Raw genomic sequence first — 19,706 nt, 5'->3', positions numbered from 1 at the left:
TATTTCAGTCAATTAATATTAGTTGAAAAAATATCCATTTAGGGATACTTGCTAGAAAATATTTAATCCAAAGAGTATTTTAAAGAAAAACAACAATAATTAACTTGAATTTTAACAATGGAATTATAATTTGCATTCGTTCAGAGGTTGGACACTCACTCGTCGAAAGACCAGTTTTAATTTCAATATTAACGTACTCGTTTTAAATCGCGTTTAAAACTAGCTAAGAGTCGTATTAAAATCTGTACCAAGGATCGCCACAATTACTTTCCCTCATTTTATGATATATTGCAAACAAAACGTTTAAGAGCCAAGTATTTCTTCTTATATGAAATGGCAACGTCCAAGAAATAAATATACTTTAAACCATCTCACTCGGTATCATCATACGTAACTAATCCCGCGTAAGTATGCCTCTGTATAACATTTCAACAGAAACAATTTCAGAATTTTTTGAGTAGACCCAAAAATTGTACATTCTTGTTTACCTTAGGTTAAAAACGTCGTAACTCTAGCTCTAATGTATCCCAAGTTACGACGCTTTTACACTAAGCTAACGTTTTATTAATATCGCTATTGAAAAAGGTTACCATGGAAACAGAATCTCGTGATCTCTAAAATACAAATTTTCGAAGTCAGAAAGGCGCGAGGAATTCTGGGTGATTTGAAAATCGGCTTCACTAACTTCCGCTTCCCATTCTACAAAGTAAGATGACGTCACGGAAATCCCGCGAGGAATTTTCGGTGATTTCGGTAAAATTAGTTTCCCTTCATGACGCGTTTTTCGTCACCGAGTTGGAAATGACGTAATTGGCGTCATATCCCTCGTACAAGATTTCGTTAAATAAAACGGCTTTTATGGTATACTTACGAGCGATTACGTTACTTTTGGTATCGCGCTACTATTTGGCGATCTTTTTCTCGTTCCGCATCGTGACTGTTTTGGCCCCCTTCGAAACAAAACTGACCGGTTTGGGCCGAGCAGAGTAAAAAAAACATTGAAAAGTTGAAGAAATAAATATACCCATTTTTTGTACCGTTTTTTGAGCAGATTGATAACAACTGAACGGTAAGAGAGATGAGAAGCGTACATCGGTTTGGGGTGAATTCATTTCAAGGTCGCCAGAATATATTTGAATAGAAAACGAAATTATTTTCAACTTCGCTTCCTTCTCGAAGATATTTGTAATCAATATTTTTCCTGGTTTCTGACACCAGGTAAATACTCGTATCAGGCAAATAAAACTTTCGAAAACCTTTTTTGTTTGTGGTTGAATAATTTATATTATGTTTAATTTGGCCATTTGTGGTTGAGAAACTGATAAATTTTGGTCATAAATAATTCAAATATTAAATTATTTTTCCATTTGTTGTTGAGAAACTGAGAAACGTAGTTAATGCGCAAATAATTAAAAACCAATATTTTAATTTACATTATTTTTTAATTGGTAAAATTTAGTGTTGAGAATCTGAGAAACGTAGTTAATGCACAAATTAGTCAAAATATTAAATTATTTATTTATTATTCATTTTAATTTTAATATTAACTTTGTTGTTGAGAAACTGAGAAATGTAGTTAATGCACAAATAAAAATAAGTATTATAATTTACATTTATTTTTTAGTGTGTCAAATTTGCGGTCGAGAAATTGAGAAACGTAGTTGATGCACAAATAATTCGAAAAATTTTTGACATTATTATTGATTTTTTAATTTGTCGAATTTGCCGTTGATAAGCTGAGAAATATATAATATATATAATAAATTGTTTATTTCTAACCCTTCAATTTTATTTAAAATTAATTTTTAAAATATAATAAAAAAGTACTGGATAACTTTTAAAATTCAAATAGATATTACGTTTTCCGAGACATAAATTTACGTTTTTTAACCTATATTCCATTCTTAACACGATTTTATTCAGGTACAAATGTAGAATATATTTAAATTTACGAATTCTGTCTATTGAAATTTCGAGGTATTCAAAGTGAAAAAATAAACATTTAAAACCGAATTTTTAAAAAGCGAGAAGTGGGAAACTGTATCGAAGATGCGAGCGCTTTTTCGGGCGAGAAATATTTGGGTTAAATAGAGCAAAAAGTTTCTTTGTTCGTGGAAACGTTCGTGAGATATAAGTTCAGAGTCTATGAAGAGTGTTATTTGGGGAATTGGAAAGATATGCCTATTTTCGGGCCGGTGAAAAAAATACTCAAAGGGTCACGAAAAGGTGTAAAATAAAGCGTTTTATTCTTTAAAATACACAGAATTATACCACGATTTCGTTAAAGAATAACGTTATCAGATCGAAGCCAACGTGATACATAAGTTATAAAGAGATAGATTTAGATCACGCCATCCATTTCCCTAAATTCACGCCTTCATTCTAGCATTCCCGGGATAGTAAGAGAAAGTAAATGGTTTATGGAAATCCTAGCGCCATCTACTAGCTAACTGGTATTTCAATTTAAATTTCGGCTATAGATGGCGGTAGTGCATCGTTCACAATGGAATTTGAACGAAGGAATTAAAGGAATTGTATTATACACGACTAAGAACGTGTTAATGTTACTGAGAACGTACGAGACAACAACTAGGTGTGACTGTATCGCAACTCAAACTGAAGTAACAACTCCATCTGTCGGAAATTGTTTTGATTTTTCTTACGTAACAATTCTATTTCGCTATATATAATAAGTTAAAAATTAAATCTTTCCCCGAAATATTATATTAAATTAAATTTTACGTAACTAATATAGTAGTTCTATCAAAATGTTATTTGGCCACGAAGAATAATTATTCCCCGGTAATGGCCGCGAACTATGTAGGCCACAGCTATGACGTCACTTAGGAAACACTTCGCAACTTTGCTTGAAGTCTCAACTGGCGACCGAAAACTATCGCTACGCCCCCTTTGATTCGCCATTGATAGCTAGATAGGTAGCGGCTAAAGCAGGCAACCTCGGAGAAGCTACAACCGTTACGCCACCTAGACTCGTTTCGGTCACGAATAAAGTGAAGTTCTTTTGGCATAATTTGTTTCGTTTTTGATTTCTAATACAGATGGCGTTACTAGTAATAATCTGATAAGGATCTGGGAAGCTACCTATCAGAGGCCTGAATTTATAAAAGAAACACTTCGTAAGAAACCTAATTTATTTTAAAGATAATTGTTCCAATGAGTTATGTAACGAAACATTTCAATCGTTAAATGTTATACAGGGTGTTTCAAAAGGTTATGTACAAATTTGAAGGAGTTGTAGGGGGTGAGTTGAGAAGTATGCCTGTTTTTTCCCCATTTTCCGATGCTGAGTTAAAAGAGCGCCAGAGAACTTCAAAGTGTGGCCTACCCCTGGAAGTAGGCTGCAACAAGCGCAAAACCAAGCAGCAGGGAAATGCGAACATCTAGGTTTGGGTTCGTGTGATCGGTAAAAAAGGACTATGTACACAAATCGAGGTAACCAGCTTAAAAAAGTAAACTTGAATAGTATTTTAAGTCCATGCTGCTTGGTTTTGCGATTGTTGCAGCCTACTTCCAGGGGCTAGTAGGCCTCACTTGGAAGCTCTCTGGCACTCTTTTCACTCATCGTAGAAAAATGGGGAAAAACATGCATACTTCTTAACCCACCCCCTACAACTCCTTGAAATTTCTGCATAACCTTTTGAAACATCCTTTATAAACTTTAGTCTACATAGACAAAACACTATTTATCATCTACTGCATGATGACAAGCTAGAAGTGCATTTCTCTTTGTCAGCAAAATGACTACCACGTTACATAGATGGCGAGGAATAACAGTGAAACCAAAACAGAATGTTTATAACAGTCAATTTTTAATTTCTATTCAATTATGTTTCATTATTTCACGGAAGTAAGAGTAATTTTTTATTTAGGAAGCGCTTTAATTGCGAATAGGCCTTGCCCGCAAGCTGACGAAGGAGTTTCTTCGCCATCATTGCGCTTTAATTGCGAATAGGCCTTGGCTGACGAAGGAGTTTCTTCGCCATCATTGCCTGGACGTTACACACAGCACCAAGCTGAATTACGGCGTATGTGTAAATCAGGTCGATTATTTCTTTAGGTGTTAACCAAGTTTATAGGGCCTTTAAATAATTAAATAAACTTCACTTAAAATCAACTCACAAGGAGACGACCCGAGGTGTAACACACCGATTTTGTTCAAACTCGCGGGTTTGGTAGACCTTCATGTAACTTGAAAAATCCTAAAGGGAAATGTCTCCATAGGCAACCGTTTTGCCATGGCAACCAAAAATGTTTTTGACTACACAAAATTGAAATTTTCCTACTGAATATCACATGGGAATCTGACCGAATGTAAGGGTACCCCTGTAAAGATTTTAATCAACTTCGAACTTTTTCATTATTTTCTTATTTATATTTTCTATTTTTAGCATTTTCAAAAATTAAATTTTTTTACAGGGGGGTACCCTTAATATTGATCAAATTCCCATGTTATTTTCTAGGGGAAAATTTCCATTTTGTGTTGTCAAAAACATTTTTGGTTGCCATGGCAAAACGGTTGCCTATGGAGACATTTCCCTTTAGGGTGTTTCAAGTTACATGAAGGTCTACCAAACCCCCGAGTTTGAACAAAATCGGTGTGTTACACCTCGGGTCGTCTCCTTGTCAGTTAAAGCGTTCACGCCTTTAAAATAATTGAACGCTAAAGGCAAAGTATTCTGTTTTAAAATGAATGTAATTTACGTTAAAGGGTAATATTAAGCGGAACATTCATTGGTGAATCAACGAATTTAATCTTTTTGCCGCTAAGAGCACTGTTGATTGACCTTTAGCTTTTAGTCCTACTGCCTTATGCAAAATTCTGCCGCGTGCGCCATTTCCCGTGGCGTTCCTCCTAACGTAGAGGAAGATGATTCGTTAAAAACAGATTCTGCTAAATAGCTCACTAGAGAAAGCTCTTATCATACTATACAGGTGTGCAGATTTGTCTTGGTGTGAGATGTTGATTGGAAATTAAATTGCTACAAATAATTATAAAAATATTTTACATTCCTGTTAAGCAAAGAATACCAACACATTACCCGCAACTGCATGTTCACCAGTGCTTCAATTTCCCTTCTTTATAATCATATTGCATTTCCAAAACAATCAAAAATGTTTGAACTTACCGAATATCATCGAAGAGTGACATTTGCTCTTCCTTCTTGAATAAATTTTTCATATTTTGTATTAATTCCTTCACGTTTCCTTCGCTTTAAAATAAATTATATCAGAAAATAAATTAAAAATATGAATTATAAACGCATTAACTTACCTATAAAAATTATTAACAATCGTTTGCAATTCGTCCCGATCCTCCGCATCTGGCAATAGAACTTGGAGCTAAAAAACCCGCAAATTAAATAATTAATATTTCCTGTTTAATTTTAATTAAGAGATGCTAAACTTACCTTCATGGACAGATGGGCATCCGCCCAAGGATCGCTTGTCGTAGTAGCCATATTCAAAGGTTATAATTGGAATATCTTACCCTATAAGAACCCGTAGTCATCTAAATCTTTTAAAACAACTGGGGTGTGATTTTTTTTAAGGTGAAGTAATCTGTACTTGAAAGGTTCTGACTCAGGTGTAATACCTACTAAATACCCCCCCCCCCTGCCTGCGCTTTGAATACAGATAACGGATAGGCCTTACATTGTTTCCTACAATACACCTCTGCATTACTGTCACCAGGATATAATCAATTTAATGGAATATTTATTACGCCTTCTGATAAGATAAAGGATTCCCAACGTTTAAGTCAGGCAAGAATACATTTATTTTTAGAGAATGACCATGTTAAGACAATTCCTAGCGTTGCTACCAGTCCACCAGCAAGCTATTCCCTTGATAATTCAATCAAATCAGCCAGGTATCGCATTGGATCTTAAACACTTGCGTTATCGACGCGTTCACAGCACATGCCGGTGACGATTTTCCTTACCCCTCTGCTGCTAGTCTGCTAGAGGATAAATAGTCCATGGTTCCCGTGGATCCTCTCAAGATGGTCATTCTCCCCGAGTATAAATACATTCTTGGTCAGGCTAAAATGAAAGATTTCACAAACTACAAACGAATTTATGGGGGTCTACCCGTAAAATAACCTGGCGGCGTGTATCGAAATTAGTTTATCTTAGATGGAAACTAGGTCAAGTTAAGTTGGCAGAATTATCCCATAGAAAACCAGTTTCCACAAGGTTAAAGTAGTGACAATTGACCATGACTTTTTTCGTATGAAATGTTTCATATATTATTCAGAAAATTTACAGTCTTATGTAAAAAATATATAGAAATGGATAAATTTGAACCAACACAAAATATGGTTCAGATATACTTATGAAAACACCAAGAACACAAAAATGCAACTAGAGCACATTAATGAATACTTGGAAAAACATGAAAAATATTGTACACTTTTAAGTAGTCTTTAAAAACACTATTTTTAAGTCTTTTTACTATTTTTTAAAGTCTTTTCTTTAAAAACTCCATTCCACTTTTGTCTCTCTGGAGATGGGAATTAAGATTTGATGTAAAAGCAACACCTAAAATTTAAAAATTAAGATATTTTAATGCTTTGTAAAGGAAGCAAGATCTTTTAAAGGATAGGTCAGCGCACTCCCGAGTGTTTAGTGCAACCTGTTCGTCAGTTTCAGCCTGGGAGTAGAAAATCTCCTCCTTTTTGGCGCCATCTACACTGGGTACTCAAAATTATATATATTAAAATATTTAAAAATAATTATAGTTCTTAGTATATAGTCGTTATTCAACTTTAGAAGGTTAGATTAAGGAACTTTACCAGCAATAGAAACTCGTGTCCCAAAATAAGTCGGATTTTATTCCCCCAACCTTGGTGAGGGAACGGGATTTTATATTAATTTATTAACAGCTCCCTCTACGGCTGTTAAATAGAAGCTTGTTAAAATTCTAAAACAATAGTGGGATCGATTAATCATGAAAATATTGTAATTAAGTTTATTTACTTTTATAGCTTTTAAATTTATATTTTCAGTAAAATATTTATTTAAAACTAAGGCCATCTTTACTTGATGTATATAACATAGATGGCGCTTCAGTGTAATATTGATAAAAGAGGAAGAATTTGGTAAAAGAAAGTTGGATTTATAAGGGCCATTCGAATGCTTCCATGATCCAACTTGCTCAAGTTTAATAACCCCGCTATAAATCAGTTCCACTAGCGATCCAGAGATGGCGCGTTAAGACAGAAGGATCTCGTCCCCACCAAGAAGCAGACTACGGTTACACTTCAGTAATTTGCAGAGCGAGGGGAGTAAGCTGACCGGTCCGTAAAATGATCCATGGTTGCCACAAAATGTTGAGTTTCAAATTCCCTGACCATTTTAAGAGATTTTCCCTGACTTTTTAAGGCTAAAATATTTATTTTATTTTTATCAGAAGTTAATTTTAAATGGACTTATATTTCAGTAAAAAGGTTATTGCAATGTTGAAAAAATTAGCCAATTTTTCAAGGAACTAAATAATAATCATAGAATTTCTCATAGATCTAGAGTAAAATTACCTTCAAAAAGTGTCAAGATAAAATTGAATTCCCTGACTTTTTACAAATTCTTAAACTTCCCTGACACTACCCTGACTTTTTCGGCCCATTTTAAAATTTGCCGATGTGTGGCAACTAAGAGCAACAAACACACAAGGAGAACGCAACCCGTCAAAAGTCTTGTATTTTCTTGTGTACATTTTTCATTGGTTAGTCGCTTTAGCGCCTACTGGATTCGGAAGAGAAAATTCGGAAATTGTCTTCCCCCTTTACGTAAAACGTTCAGCGTAAAGATTCGTCCAATGAAATTTGTACACAACACTGCGCTTGCGTGTTTAAAGGCTAGCTGCGTTCTCCTTGTGTTTGTTGCTCCTAGGTGGCAACCCTGTGATCTTAGTGGTATTTTTGATAAGTTCGTATAACCAAGAACGTATTAATTTCTACTTGAAGATAATGATTCATGTCGAGTAGATTCGCGGGTATCATGGTTGAATTTTGCCCGGGAAAGTCGGGTCAGAAGAAATCAGTTTTCGGGAACATAATCATTCGTCTTAAGTATAAATAATTACACTCTTGGTATATAACTAAAAGTTCGCGCCTACTTTGTACTCTTGACTCCATTCAATTTGTTTGGGCAGCATATGATAACTGCCGTCGATTATAATTGTACTCGGCTTGCTGTTCAAACCATAGATTTGAACCCTTTCAATGAAAGCGCTGTTGAAAGAACTGCGGAAGAAAGATTTTGCAGGATGTCCTCTGATATTTAACAACCCCTACATGAGTAAATATAATATAAGTATAGAGAATTGTGGAGAAAATAATATTTTATTACATACGGGGCTAGCTTCGAAATACACATCGACGTATTCCTGCATCTCGAACGAATCTATTTGGAATCAATTTTAAATTATGAAATAATGTAATAAGTAGTGTTGTTAATTTTCCGGAAAAATAAAAAATTGAAACATAAATTACTTTTTAATGGTTTTTAATGTTTTTAACTTTTTATCGATATAAAATGTCTAATATCAGTAAACAAACTAAACATACTACAAAATATTAATAGTGTTACACTGTTAATCAGTTTAAACTATTCTAGAGGTTTAGTTTTACTTTTAGATACTAAAAAATGAGGCGAAAATTCAGCTTTTACTTAAATTTGCAAACATGGAATGAAAACTTTTTTTGGGAAAAATATGGAAAATTTTCCGGAAAAAAGGTCTGTCATTTTCCGGAGAATTTTCTGTTTTACAACACTAGTTATCTATCTATATTATAAGGAGCGCTTGGTACGTCGGTCGTACGTTCGAGCTTTCACGAATGTTTGCTTAGTCTGTCATGAAGCCAAAGGCGGGGCGGCGAAGAAAAAGCCTTCGCGGGGCGGAGAGAGAAGCTGCTGCCTTTCGCTTTGTTAGTGGCTCAACTATAGCCTTTTTAGTGTTTTTGCTTAGTCAATAAGGGTACCAAAAGGCGGGGCGGCGAACCGGGCGAAGACACAGGCGGCACGGGACTGCCTTTCGCTTCCTTACTGAGGTGTTCGACTATAAACAGCGCGGGGCAGAGGGGAATCGGGGCTCAGGAACGAGCGTATTTGTTTCTGTTCGTCTTGAGGGGGGAGCAAATCTGCCATTGGATACAGGGGGTTTACAGGGGTACAGGTGGGTTTGGAAGAGAGATAAAGGCGAGTTTTTGAATAATTTTTTTGGGGAAAAGGGTACCACGGTAATTATCGCATTGGGAAAAGGGGGAGGGGTGCCTTACTGGGGGGTTTGGAAGAGACAGAAAGGCGAGTTTTTGAGTAATTTTTGTGGGGAAAAGGGTACCACGTTAATTATCGCATGGGGAAAAGCGGGAGGGGTGCCTTACTGGGGGGTTTGGAAGAGAGAGAAAGGCGAGTTTTTAAGTTATTTTTGCGAGGGGAAAAGGGTACCGCGGTAATTCTGGCATGGGGAAAAGGAGGAGGAGTGTCTTACTGGGGTGGCTCAACTATGGGGAAAAGCGTACCATGGAAATTCTCGCACGGGAAAGAGGGGTAGGGGGGCTTACTGGGGGGGATTGCCTCGAAACACAACTAGCTGAGGGCCCGCCCGTAGGGTGGGCTTCTCGACTAGTAAGGAATGAGAGAGTCAAAGAGCACATCATGGCGAACAGTGGCTCTATCCCTTAATTCATTTGCTGAAGAAGTTTTTCAGCAAAGAATCTAAAGATGGCGCTAGTGTCATAACTAATTTCGTCTGCTATGACACACATTTACAATAGGTTGAATATCTAATATATTTTGAATTCACCGCCTTATAAAAGCAAATATATAACCTGCAAAGTAATCTTTATGGAATACCCCTTCAATTTTTCAAACCCCCAATCATTTTTAAAGAGCGGCCAGAGCATTGAGTTGGGAATATTAATCTAGAAATCCAATCAAATCGGCTCCCCACGAAACAAGTTTTTGAAAATTACGAATGTGCCGTCTCCTCTAAAATGACGAGAAAACGTTATCATATGACCCGTGGCGCCATCCATTATTTTTGAAAACAAAATCTTTTGCCGGAAAACGCGTTTTATTTGAACGAACCATTGAGAGATAGACGGCGCCACGGGTAGAATGATAAAGTTTTCTCGTCATTTGGGAGCAGACGGCAGTATTGTTATTTTTTAAAAACTTGTTTCGCGAAATACTGAAATCCGACGTTTTGATTGGACCTCTAGATTAATATTCCCAGCTCAATGGGCCAGAGCTGCAAACGTTAATATTCCACACCAAATACCCGAGGTTATATTACCTTTAAAGCTAAAGCTAAAGCTATCGTTACGCCCTCTTTTGGTTACCGTTGAAAACTAATTAGGTACGTAGGAAATGTAAGAGACGCTATTAGCAATAATGTTAGGACTTATGGTGCGCCCATACGCGTTATTGTTATAACACCGCAATTAGTAGGCTCAGATTTAGGCAATAATTTCTAATCTGACAATAGCAGACGCTAGATCATAGGCACTACGTCGGAAGCAGGCTTGGAAATAAGGTTTATTTCTAAACTGGTCTATTTGGCCAGTGACTCCCAAATCTTGAATTATTTAAGTGGTCACGTAGACCAGTTGGTTAATAATACGGTAGATAATTTTGAATTAATAAACTGGACACTGGACCAGTGAACCCCTAGCTTTTGAATAAAAAAACTGGTCTTTGACCCAGTGACCACCGCTTATTTCCAAGCCTGGTCGGAAGAGCACGACCAGCAGCGCTACCTAGACTCGTTTCAGTCACGAATTAATATTTACCTAAGCAATCGCCATCGTCCCAAAACAAATATCCAGAAGCTGAGAAATTTCCGTCCAAAGCCACTAGCAATGTCATGGGGTTTTTTCTGCTGTTCAAAGCGAAAGAAAAAAATAATTATTATAATTATTTGTAAACATAGGTGTATATAATTATTTACCCGCTATTCAAATTGTTAGAAGGTATTTGTTTCGGAATAATATGACCCGCTTTCACGTGTAGATAAACTGGTTTAATTGTACTGTAAAGATACGTCTCCAATTCAAGGTCGCTCCCATGGTACCTCTCTCCCTGATAATAAGGAAAATTAACTTCGCGTTGTAATTACAACATTATTAAGAGCATATGTAACATAATCACTCATAAGTGTGCCTCTATGCAACAGTTCCATAGAAAAAAATTCCATGAGACTTTTCTATACAGAACGTACAATAAGTGGACAGAAAAATTTAATATGGTTAAATTGGTTATTATCCTTGCACTATTGAGAAGATTATCATGGAAAAAATATCTCAAGCTCAACTACAAATTGTAAAACCATAAACGCGCGAGAAATTCTGGGCGATTTCATTAACAGGTTCCTTTCACCATGGACAGTAAATTAAGAGGACAGGTTTTCGATACCCTTCCACCTAGGAGCAACAAACACAACACCCCACACAAGGATACCGCAACCCGTCAAAAGTCGCTGATTTTCTTGTGTACGTTTTTCATTGGCTAGACGCTTTAGCGCCTGCTGCCGTCGGAAGGGGAAAATTAGGAAATTGTCTCCCCCCCCCGCCCGTAAAACGTTCAGTGTAAAGGCTCATGACGCTCGTCCAATGAAATTCGTACACAACCCTTCGTTAGTGTGTTTAAAGGCTAGCTGCGTTCTCCTTGTGTTTGTTGCTCCTAGCTTCCACAGTGCATTTTATTTCTCCCCGCGTATCCATCAGCTCGAGAGACTCCGAGGGAGTCTTGCAAGGTCGTTTGTACCACGTGATCTTAAAATTTCAAAATGGCAATCTAACGCGGTTGATATTGTTACGTTATTTTTTGCACTTTATATTTTAGTAATTTTTAATTTTGTTTTTTTAATTCAATAAAAACTATCAACTGATATTTAGTATATCATATTTAATCTATAAAAACGTGAAAAAATACCTTTTGGCGTAAAAATGTACTTCGTGTTTATCTTTTTTGTTTTTTCGAACAGTATCGTCCACTCTTAGCGATACTTGTTTTTTTCCAAATAACCTTGGACGACTCCCTTAGTGTGATTAGTTTACGGGGGCTAAAAACCAGGCTTTTTACTGATCCTCTAAAATCTACTATCCATGCTTTCACACAGTTTTTCGTCATTGAGTTGGAAGTGACTTTATTTTCGTCATATCCCATGTGATACAACTCTGATCTTGATTTTTTTATAAATATGACTTTTGTTAGTATCTTTGTATTTCATGTTTTTTATTATCGCACTCCGGTAAATTTATTTTTTTTAAATCAAGTATAAATGGCATCAAAATTACTCTCACAGTGAAGCTAAGCGTTTCTACTACTTTTACACACAAGTTACAACACCATGAACAATATTTTATGCCATACAACTTTTAATAATGGATAGATAAATGGCCTCGGATCAAAACGTTTCCAACAAATAACATTTGTTTATTCGCGACCGAAAACTATCGTTATGCCCCCTTTAGTTCGCCATTGAAACCTAGATAGGTAGCACCTAAAACAGACGCTATTAGTTTTCCCTCATCGTAATTCGTAATTTTGATTTTATAAATAATGATACTTTAACCAGTTAGATAGCCCTATAGCCCATTAAAAACTAAAATTTATGGCGAAAACCGCATCAAAAAATATTGAGTGGTTAATTTTTAATAAAATAAATAAATTTCGGGAAATCGAAAAGCACGCGTCCGCCGCGACACCTGGTGAGAAGTGGGTGAGACAGAAAAACAACGTAAAAGCGCGGGCAGCTGAAGACGCAAAAAATTTGTTTTGCACGCGCGGCGCGTTCCAGAACTTTATAAGAGACCTAAGCCTAAATTGCGCGATTTTAAAAGTTAGGATAGTGCGCAAATCGCTCATACGGGGTTAGGGGCGCTGGCGGCAGCCCCTAAAATGGCGGCGGAAATTCAAACCCAAACACCTGGCGTTATTTTTCGTTTCAACTTTTTGGGCAAAAAAAGGTACGTGTTAGTATATTGAACGTCTTGTTAATCTTTTGATACGGAAATAAGGCCATATTTGGAAAAGCTTGGCCGTTCCCCTTTAATATAATTCTTGAATCGTTTGATTATATTTTTATCAGGTTATTTCAGAAAAAACCCATTTTCTGACTTTTTAATTTGTCTGTAGCAGACGCTAAATTATAGGCGCAACTTCGGAGAAGCTAGCGCCGTTACGCCACCTAGACTCGTTTCGGTCGTGAATACCATAAGTTTCTCCAGTTTAATTTTTTATGTTTAATTTTATGCCATACTTTTGAGCGATTACGTTAGATATGTTAAGTCATCTTGTTCTTACAGTGTAATAATCAAACCAGTCACTTTGAGGCAGGTACAATTGCTTAGTTTTTTCTCCTTGATCCAATACCAGAGTGACCATCACACTTGGACCCCACATGAACTGAGAACTTACGTTCCAGCTTTTGTCATCCTCGGGGAATCTGTGATATCGGCAAGTTGATTAATAATAGGTAATTGTGGCCACCAAACGAGGGGCGGGCTTACTCGAACCAAACTGGTTGCAATGGCATAATTCCCAATTCGTGGGACTTGTGAAACAAGGAATACAGGTGTGGAAGTAATTCGTATCGCAGTTGAATCAGTACTTGGAAAGATTCCATAAATTCGGGCGTTTTAGTTTCGATTTCCTAGTCATTTTCACAAAAAATATTACACGTTTTGGTTACGACCTTAAAGCCTTCCCAAAAACAAACGACTCTAAAATTACCGTCAAGTTTAGATCTTGAAGGTGAAAATAAGGTAGAAAAGCCGCCAGTTGAATGGCCCTTAAATTTAATTCGTCGTCTGTTTGGTCAAGGGTCAATGTGGTTCCGCTCTGCCAACGAAACAAACTAGATTAGAAGTTTCTTTTAAACCAAGGAATACCTCTGACCAGAGTGACTGAGAAAAATCATCGAACCTACGACCTTTGGGTTACCGTCCCAACGCCACTACCATTGGACTACCGAGGACACGGGTAATCAGGCCTCGGACATCCAATTTAAGAAAGACTCGATCTGGTTCACATTATTGACGGGATACATTTAACCCGTTGTTGACGGTGCCGTATCATTTTACGTCAACTAATTTATAACAGGTCCTTGATAGCCTGTAGTCAAATCATTGAGAATTTTATTTTTATAATTACGCTGGAATTAATACAATTAGAAGTTTCTTTTAAACCAAGGAATACCTCCGCGTATTGTTCCATACCATGTGACAGAAAAATCATATCACCTCGGGCAGGAATCGAACCTACGACCTTTGGGTTACCGTCCCAACGCCACTACTATTGGTTTAAAAGAAACTTCTAATTATATTAATTCCCGCGTATTAATATAAATAAAATTCTCAATGAAACAAACTAGATGTTAAACGTGGTACCAGAAGTATATATTATATCTCTTAGAGATAAGTATCTATATTCTCATATTGGTGATATTATTCACAGGTTACTGCTGATTTAAAAAAACGTTTCTAAAGAAAAATAGTGCTGTGCGAAATATATTAGTGACATTTTAAGGCATTTACACAGCGGAAAATATGACTTGGAAGTAAATTTTAGTGTAACATTCTACATCGTTAGGTGAAGTGATACCGGCGGTAAGTGTTAAGCCGTAAAGGGGTGTATACATCCGCTGTTTCGAGCTGGTGAAAGTACAAGTTTAATTTTTATAGCTTTCATCAAAAGTAAATGAACCGAAGTTAGAGGAGAGGGCCAAAATTTTAAAAGGCATTTTCCTTAACGTGGGGAGATGAAAATCCATCGGAGTTCCAACCCCTTTAGTTCCCGACAAAAATTGCACTAGGGAATTGTGGGTATCCACATTCAATATACCCGTCATCACCTACTAGTCGATAGATGGCGATAGTGGAGCTATGAAGGCGCGAAATATGAAAACGTTGATTAAAGGGTCATCTCTTATGGAAAATACGCTTAGTATGAGAGATATCGCGGTCTGATAACTTCGGTTCATTTACTTCTGCTTTCATTAATACTTCTTACTTTAGACCTATATTGTATACTTCTGGTGGTACTAAAAGTATTACCGTACATAAAAAAAATTAACTTACAAATGGAATTCCAAAAGCTCCGTACATTATAGTTGAGGTTAAAATAGTTTTTAAATTAGTCCAAGTCACCTTCGTTTGAGTTTGACTACGACCAGCGTAGCGCCCTGTGCCAGCGAAGGTGGAACTCGAGATCAGGAGGATACGGCGCTCGGGTGAAATTTCCCGAACGGCACTTTAAAAAAAAACGTTTAACTGTCTGCTATATAATTTCAAATAGTGGTTAACGTACTCATTGGTAGTTTTGGACATTAAATATCCGTAGAGGTTGTGTACGTCATAATGGTTGCAAACTTTAGAACCGCATGACTGGACGCTGCCCATGCAGACTGTGTTGTTGTAAATGGCACTATCAAACAGTTCTAACGGGCGAGAAAACCGATTTTAACGAAGTGCTTTCGGAATTTCGGGTATTCTGGCTTGATTACTTGATAAATATGGTGGTTTATTAAAGTTATCTGGAAGACAACCGTCGACTGAACCTTTGTCCAGGTGCGTCATTGGAAAGTCTTCGTCCTATAGAAGTTTCAAATAACGGTTCAGAGCGTGTCCCCCCACAACTAATACCGGCCCAAAGTGGCGTGTCCCCCCCCCCATCATAAAAATAGACCCAAAGCGGCGGGTCCCCCCCCTCCATAAATAAAAATCTACCCAAAGCGGCGTGCCCCCCCCATAAATAAAAATCGAACCAAAGCGACGTGTCCTTCCCCCCATATTTAAAAATCGACCCAAAGCGACGTGCCCCCCCATAAGTAAAAATCGACCCAAAGCGAAGTGTCCTTCCCCCATAATTAAAAATCGACCCAAAGCGGCGTGTACGGTGTCCCCAAAGCGTCTTACTACTTAGCGTAATTATATTTAAGACTTACGAGATGAAGTCCGTCGAAATCGACATTAAATTTAAGTTCTTTCAATCGGTCTGACCACCAGAGCAACGTCGCGTGGTTTCCGAAGTCGGGATAGGCAGCTTGCTCCTCGCCATTCTGGGAAACGGAAAATTAGATCTCAACTTTCAAACATTTTCTATGAGATAGTAGTTTACCATCCCAAGCACAGGGTTTATTTTCCAGGAGTCGTTCAGGAAAACACCGTGATGGAGGCCCAGTTCGAATGGGACCGTGTGCCGGTTCACAGACGGGGTCACTTTGGCTATCACTCTACGATTCCCGGACTTCAGAGACGAAATTGAAGTTTGTAACGATTTCGTCTTGGTCTGTCTGTAGACAAAGGGTTCTTGGTTGTGGTGTACATTAATATGCACAACATCCTGAGGAGGACGCGAAATTGTTGAGACATTCTTGATAATTTCAAAGGGATTTTTTTGAAAAGGTTAGCGCACAAGCCTACCTACAACGTACAATTATATTAAAAGGCCGTATCGGCGTTTGAATTTTACTGGTTTGCTGCGCGAGCTTCGGAAAATTCTAGAATATGATTAGCCCTGCTATCGCGTTGTACAAAAGACTCAGATTTTTCTAACTTCAGTGTGGCCCTTTAATTATATTATTATAATTATTACCCGGTCACCACAAACGTAGTCTGCTGTAGAGGAGATAACTACCTCATCGCGCCATCTAACGACGGTTATTAGCACCATGTCTATAATATGGTTCCAAAGGCTACGTGAGACACGGACGCAAAACTTCGACGAAGTCAGTAGTGCAATCTGTCTTGGGAATTGTTCTCAGTAAATTTTTTTCATGTAAAGAATAGTTAGTGTCACACTTATGCAACAATATTACGTTAGCACTAATGATTTTAAGTAAATTGTGGTACTGAATAAACGTATCATCAAATAAATTTTAACACATTCGAAATTTTTAAACGAATTATATAAGACCAAATAATAATACTGGTATAATAATATAGTTTATATAATTTCTTACATATAGCCGGCGCCAAAAACTACACTGGAATTTTTCCGGCTTGAAAAAGACGCAAAAAACAACCGAGAGTACGCTGACCTTTCCATAGAAGATCTAATAGCGTTTTCCATTTGATTGCGCGAGATTCGCTCCGAATCTGTCTGATGTCATACATCTCGCCCCAATCAACTAGAGTAAAACCGAAAAATGGAACATGCTACCGTATTCCCGCGCTTTGTAATAATTTGAATTTTCGCGTCTTGGTCTGCCATTTTACCAAAACATCTAAACGGATCACGCGAAAATTTTCTCCGATCTCGATCTCGATTCGTTGATCTGTCGAAATCGGCAGATCGGTTTTAAACGATCTCGGAGCACCCGAGAGCGGGAAATGGAACACGCGAAACTTGATCGGAGCAGATTCGAGCACCGAAATGGAACATAAAATGTTGATCGGAGGGATATGGAGCGCTCGAGAGCAGTCAGATTGAAAACGCTATTAGTTTCAATAATCTGACCACAACCCGAGTCACTATACATACTTGACTTCCGGTCACGTTATTAGCTTCCATGTCATTTAGGGCGGCTTCCACCTCTTGTAAAGAAAGGGCGTCGTTGAAGGACAAATGCAAACCGAACGCCCAGAACGGAGGCATTAAGGGAAGACCGACCGCATCCGCGTACTGCCGAATGACGTCTTGAGGCGTGGGGCCCAAGAAGAAATAGAAGTCCAACAAACCACCAATCGCGCGAAATGTTACGGCTGGCATCGGTTGCAGTTGAACCTCTATTAGCAAAAAATAAAGTTATCGCTTAGTAAGCCGCATTCGTACAATAGACCTCAGTAATAATAATAATCAGCTAGGCACCACCTTAGGCCTAATAAGCCTTACTATGAAATATGCTACGCTTGTTGAACTTGTTTTTATGTAGCTCATTCGTAACGAAATACGTAGAAGTTCAGTTCATGCTTAAAAACAGCGTGCCTCGTCGAATTTACTCTCATGTCCGGGGCTTTTCGTAGGAAAACGTCATCGATACGTCACCCGTGACGCAGCAGCCACATCAAAACAAGAAGACCAATGTTACTTTATAGAAAGGCCTATTACTCACCTAGAGACTTTTAATGCAATTAATTCAGGTGGCTGGTTATACTCACAAGGAGACTACCCGAGGTGTTACACACCGATTTTGTTCAAACTCGGGGGATTGGTAGACCTTCATGTAACTTGTAAAATCCTAAAGGGATTTTATTCAATGGGCAACGGTTTTGCCATGGCAACGAAAAATGTTTTGGACAACATAAAATGGAAATTTTCCCATTGAAAATAACATGGGATTTTGACCGATTCCAAGCTTGGATCGAACCCGGTTCCTCTTGCTGAGAGGCGGAAGTGCTAACCACTCCGCTACCCCACTCTTCCCATTGTTAATTTCCATAAGAGTGTCAGTTAGTCCACAGTGTGAAGGAACATAGAATTGACGGCATACTTAACAGATAAGCTCCTCTAGCCAGGAAAATATGCAACTTAAAATTATATAATCAGGCTCTAGTCCTACGCCTTCGCAGTCACAAAGAACACGTAATATCTTTAGTCTTAAGTCCACTAAACATTAGTGGCCATTCTAAAAAATGGCTCTCAATAGAGTAATATCAGTGTGACGTCACCGATGCCTTTTTTCCATAGAAAAAAATGGCTCTCAATATAGTACTGTCAGTGTAACGTCACGCAACGTCACCCACGCTTTTTCCCCATGGAGAGAAAAACGCGCCTAAAATGGCAGCCATGGTTAAAGCTACCCAGTGATATTACTCTATAAAACTAACAGACAGATTGACAGAAGATAGAAAACTGACACGAATGTTAAACAATAGATCGATTTACAATTTTTAACGGGCAAGGACGACTTTAAAGGGGTAAAATTCACAGAGGTAACGTGGTGATGGCGTTATTTGTTAGTAGATGGCGATCATAATTTTGATTTTCAACGATTGGTTGAAAGTTTTCAGTTTGTAGTGGAGAACGGTTTTCTCGAGATTTAAAATACAAAATTATCTTCCCTGATTGGATAGTTTAAATAGGTGTTATAGTGCCAACTATGGCGGAGTGTTAACTACTGTTAAAATTAATTGTTAATTTAAATTACAAAAGTTATATATTTTTAATAAGAATTTAAAGTACTATAATTTTGAAATTAATTAATAACTTTTTAAAAAAGTTTATTTTTCATTAACTTTATAGTGTCGCCATCTACCTCAAACATTATTAAATAGGAAGGTACCTCGGGTGGATTTCGCCCCTTTTTGCATATTTCCCTGTAGGCAATATGTGAATGCGTCTATTCTGATTCTTATAGCCCTTAACAAAGTAAATAAAATTAGTTACCTAAAGCGTTGCTGTTCAGCAAAAGAACGCCATGCGCTTTACCATCGTTTTCCAGGCAGACGTAAAAAGGATGCGACCCGTAGTTGGTCTATAGGCATAAACAATTAGTACAAGAGATAAAGTTTTTTAGGGATGGCTGTATAATGGACGTTAAATAACTCTTTTTACCAATTGAGACTGTCTGGAGAAAAGAAGCCACGTTTTCCAGTTGACATCGAGCCCGAAGCCGTCAAGGTCATCGTCACTCAAACCGAACACTCTCTTGGACGGTAGCCTCGATGAAAGTTGCAAGAATTGAGGTGAGAACGTGAAGCCACCGATACTGGTGTCAAATCTTGAAAAAATTACGTTTGA

The 19,706-nt window shown here is 37.6% G+C and overlaps 2 protein-coding genes across 3 annotated transcripts in view; both read right to left on the bottom strand.

Annotated features, from left to right (window-relative positions):
* The window catches only part of LOC149952638 (uncharacterized), a 58,790-nt gene extending 53,244 nt beyond the window's left edge, over window positions 1-5,546 (bottom strand). The window contains exons 1-3 of the mRNA XM_090168670.1: window positions 5,430-5,546; window positions 5,294-5,361; window positions 5,148-5,231 (exon numbers count right to left, since the gene is read on the bottom strand). Coding sequence (XP_090024796.1) covers window positions 5,148-5,231; window positions 5,294-5,361; window positions 5,430-5,480 — 203 coding nt within the window. The 5' untranslated portion in view covers window positions 5,481-5,546. The remainder of the gene's footprint in view (window positions 1-5,147; window positions 5,232-5,293; window positions 5,362-5,429) is intronic.
* A 719-nt stretch (window positions 5,547-6,265) lies between these two features.
* Window positions 6,266-19,706, bottom strand: part of LOC149952635 (maltase-glucoamylase-like) — a 44,929-nt gene continuing 31,488 nt past the window's right edge. Inside the window, exons 5-20 of one of the 2 annotated variants that reach the window (XM_090168662.1) lie at window positions 19,521-19,686; window positions 19,353-19,440; window positions 17,508-17,752; window positions 16,143-16,367; window positions 15,970-16,083; window positions 15,529-15,616; window positions 15,333-15,462; window positions 15,104-15,275; window positions 13,758-13,865; window positions 13,535-13,677; window positions 13,329-13,470; window positions 10,972-11,102; window positions 10,814-10,902; window positions 8,374-8,423; window positions 8,137-8,310; window positions 6,266-6,560 (exon numbers count right to left, since the gene is read on the bottom strand). In XM_090168662.1, the coding sequence (XP_090024788.1) occupies window positions 6,495-6,560; window positions 8,137-8,310; window positions 8,374-8,423; window positions 10,814-10,902; window positions 10,972-11,102; window positions 13,329-13,470; window positions 13,535-13,677; window positions 13,758-13,865; window positions 15,104-15,275; window positions 15,333-15,462; window positions 15,529-15,616; window positions 15,970-16,083; window positions 16,143-16,367; window positions 17,508-17,752; window positions 19,353-19,440; window positions 19,521-19,686 (2,131 nt within the window). In that variant the 3' untranslated portion in view covers window positions 6,266-6,494. The remainder of the gene's footprint in view (window positions 6,561-8,136; window positions 8,311-8,373; window positions 8,424-10,813; window positions 10,903-10,971; window positions 11,103-13,328; window positions 13,471-13,534; window positions 13,678-13,757; window positions 13,866-15,103; window positions 15,276-15,332; window positions 15,463-15,528; window positions 15,617-15,969; window positions 16,084-16,142; window positions 16,368-17,507; window positions 17,753-19,352; window positions 19,441-19,520; window positions 19,687-19,706) is intronic. The other variant, XM_090168663.1, reaches the window with a different exon arrangement.

Source organism: Leiobunum rupestre, chromosome 3, assembly GCF_980474605.1.
Source record: "Leiobunum rupestre chromosome 3, qqLeiRupe1.1.hap1, whole genome shotgun sequence".
Taxonomy (NCBI): domain Eukaryota; kingdom Metazoa; phylum Arthropoda; class Arachnida; order Opiliones; family Sclerosomatidae; genus Leiobunum; species Leiobunum rupestre.
The sequence above is the reverse complement of the archived record's forward strand: the minus strand, read 5'-3'. Positions and strand labels throughout refer to the sequence as shown.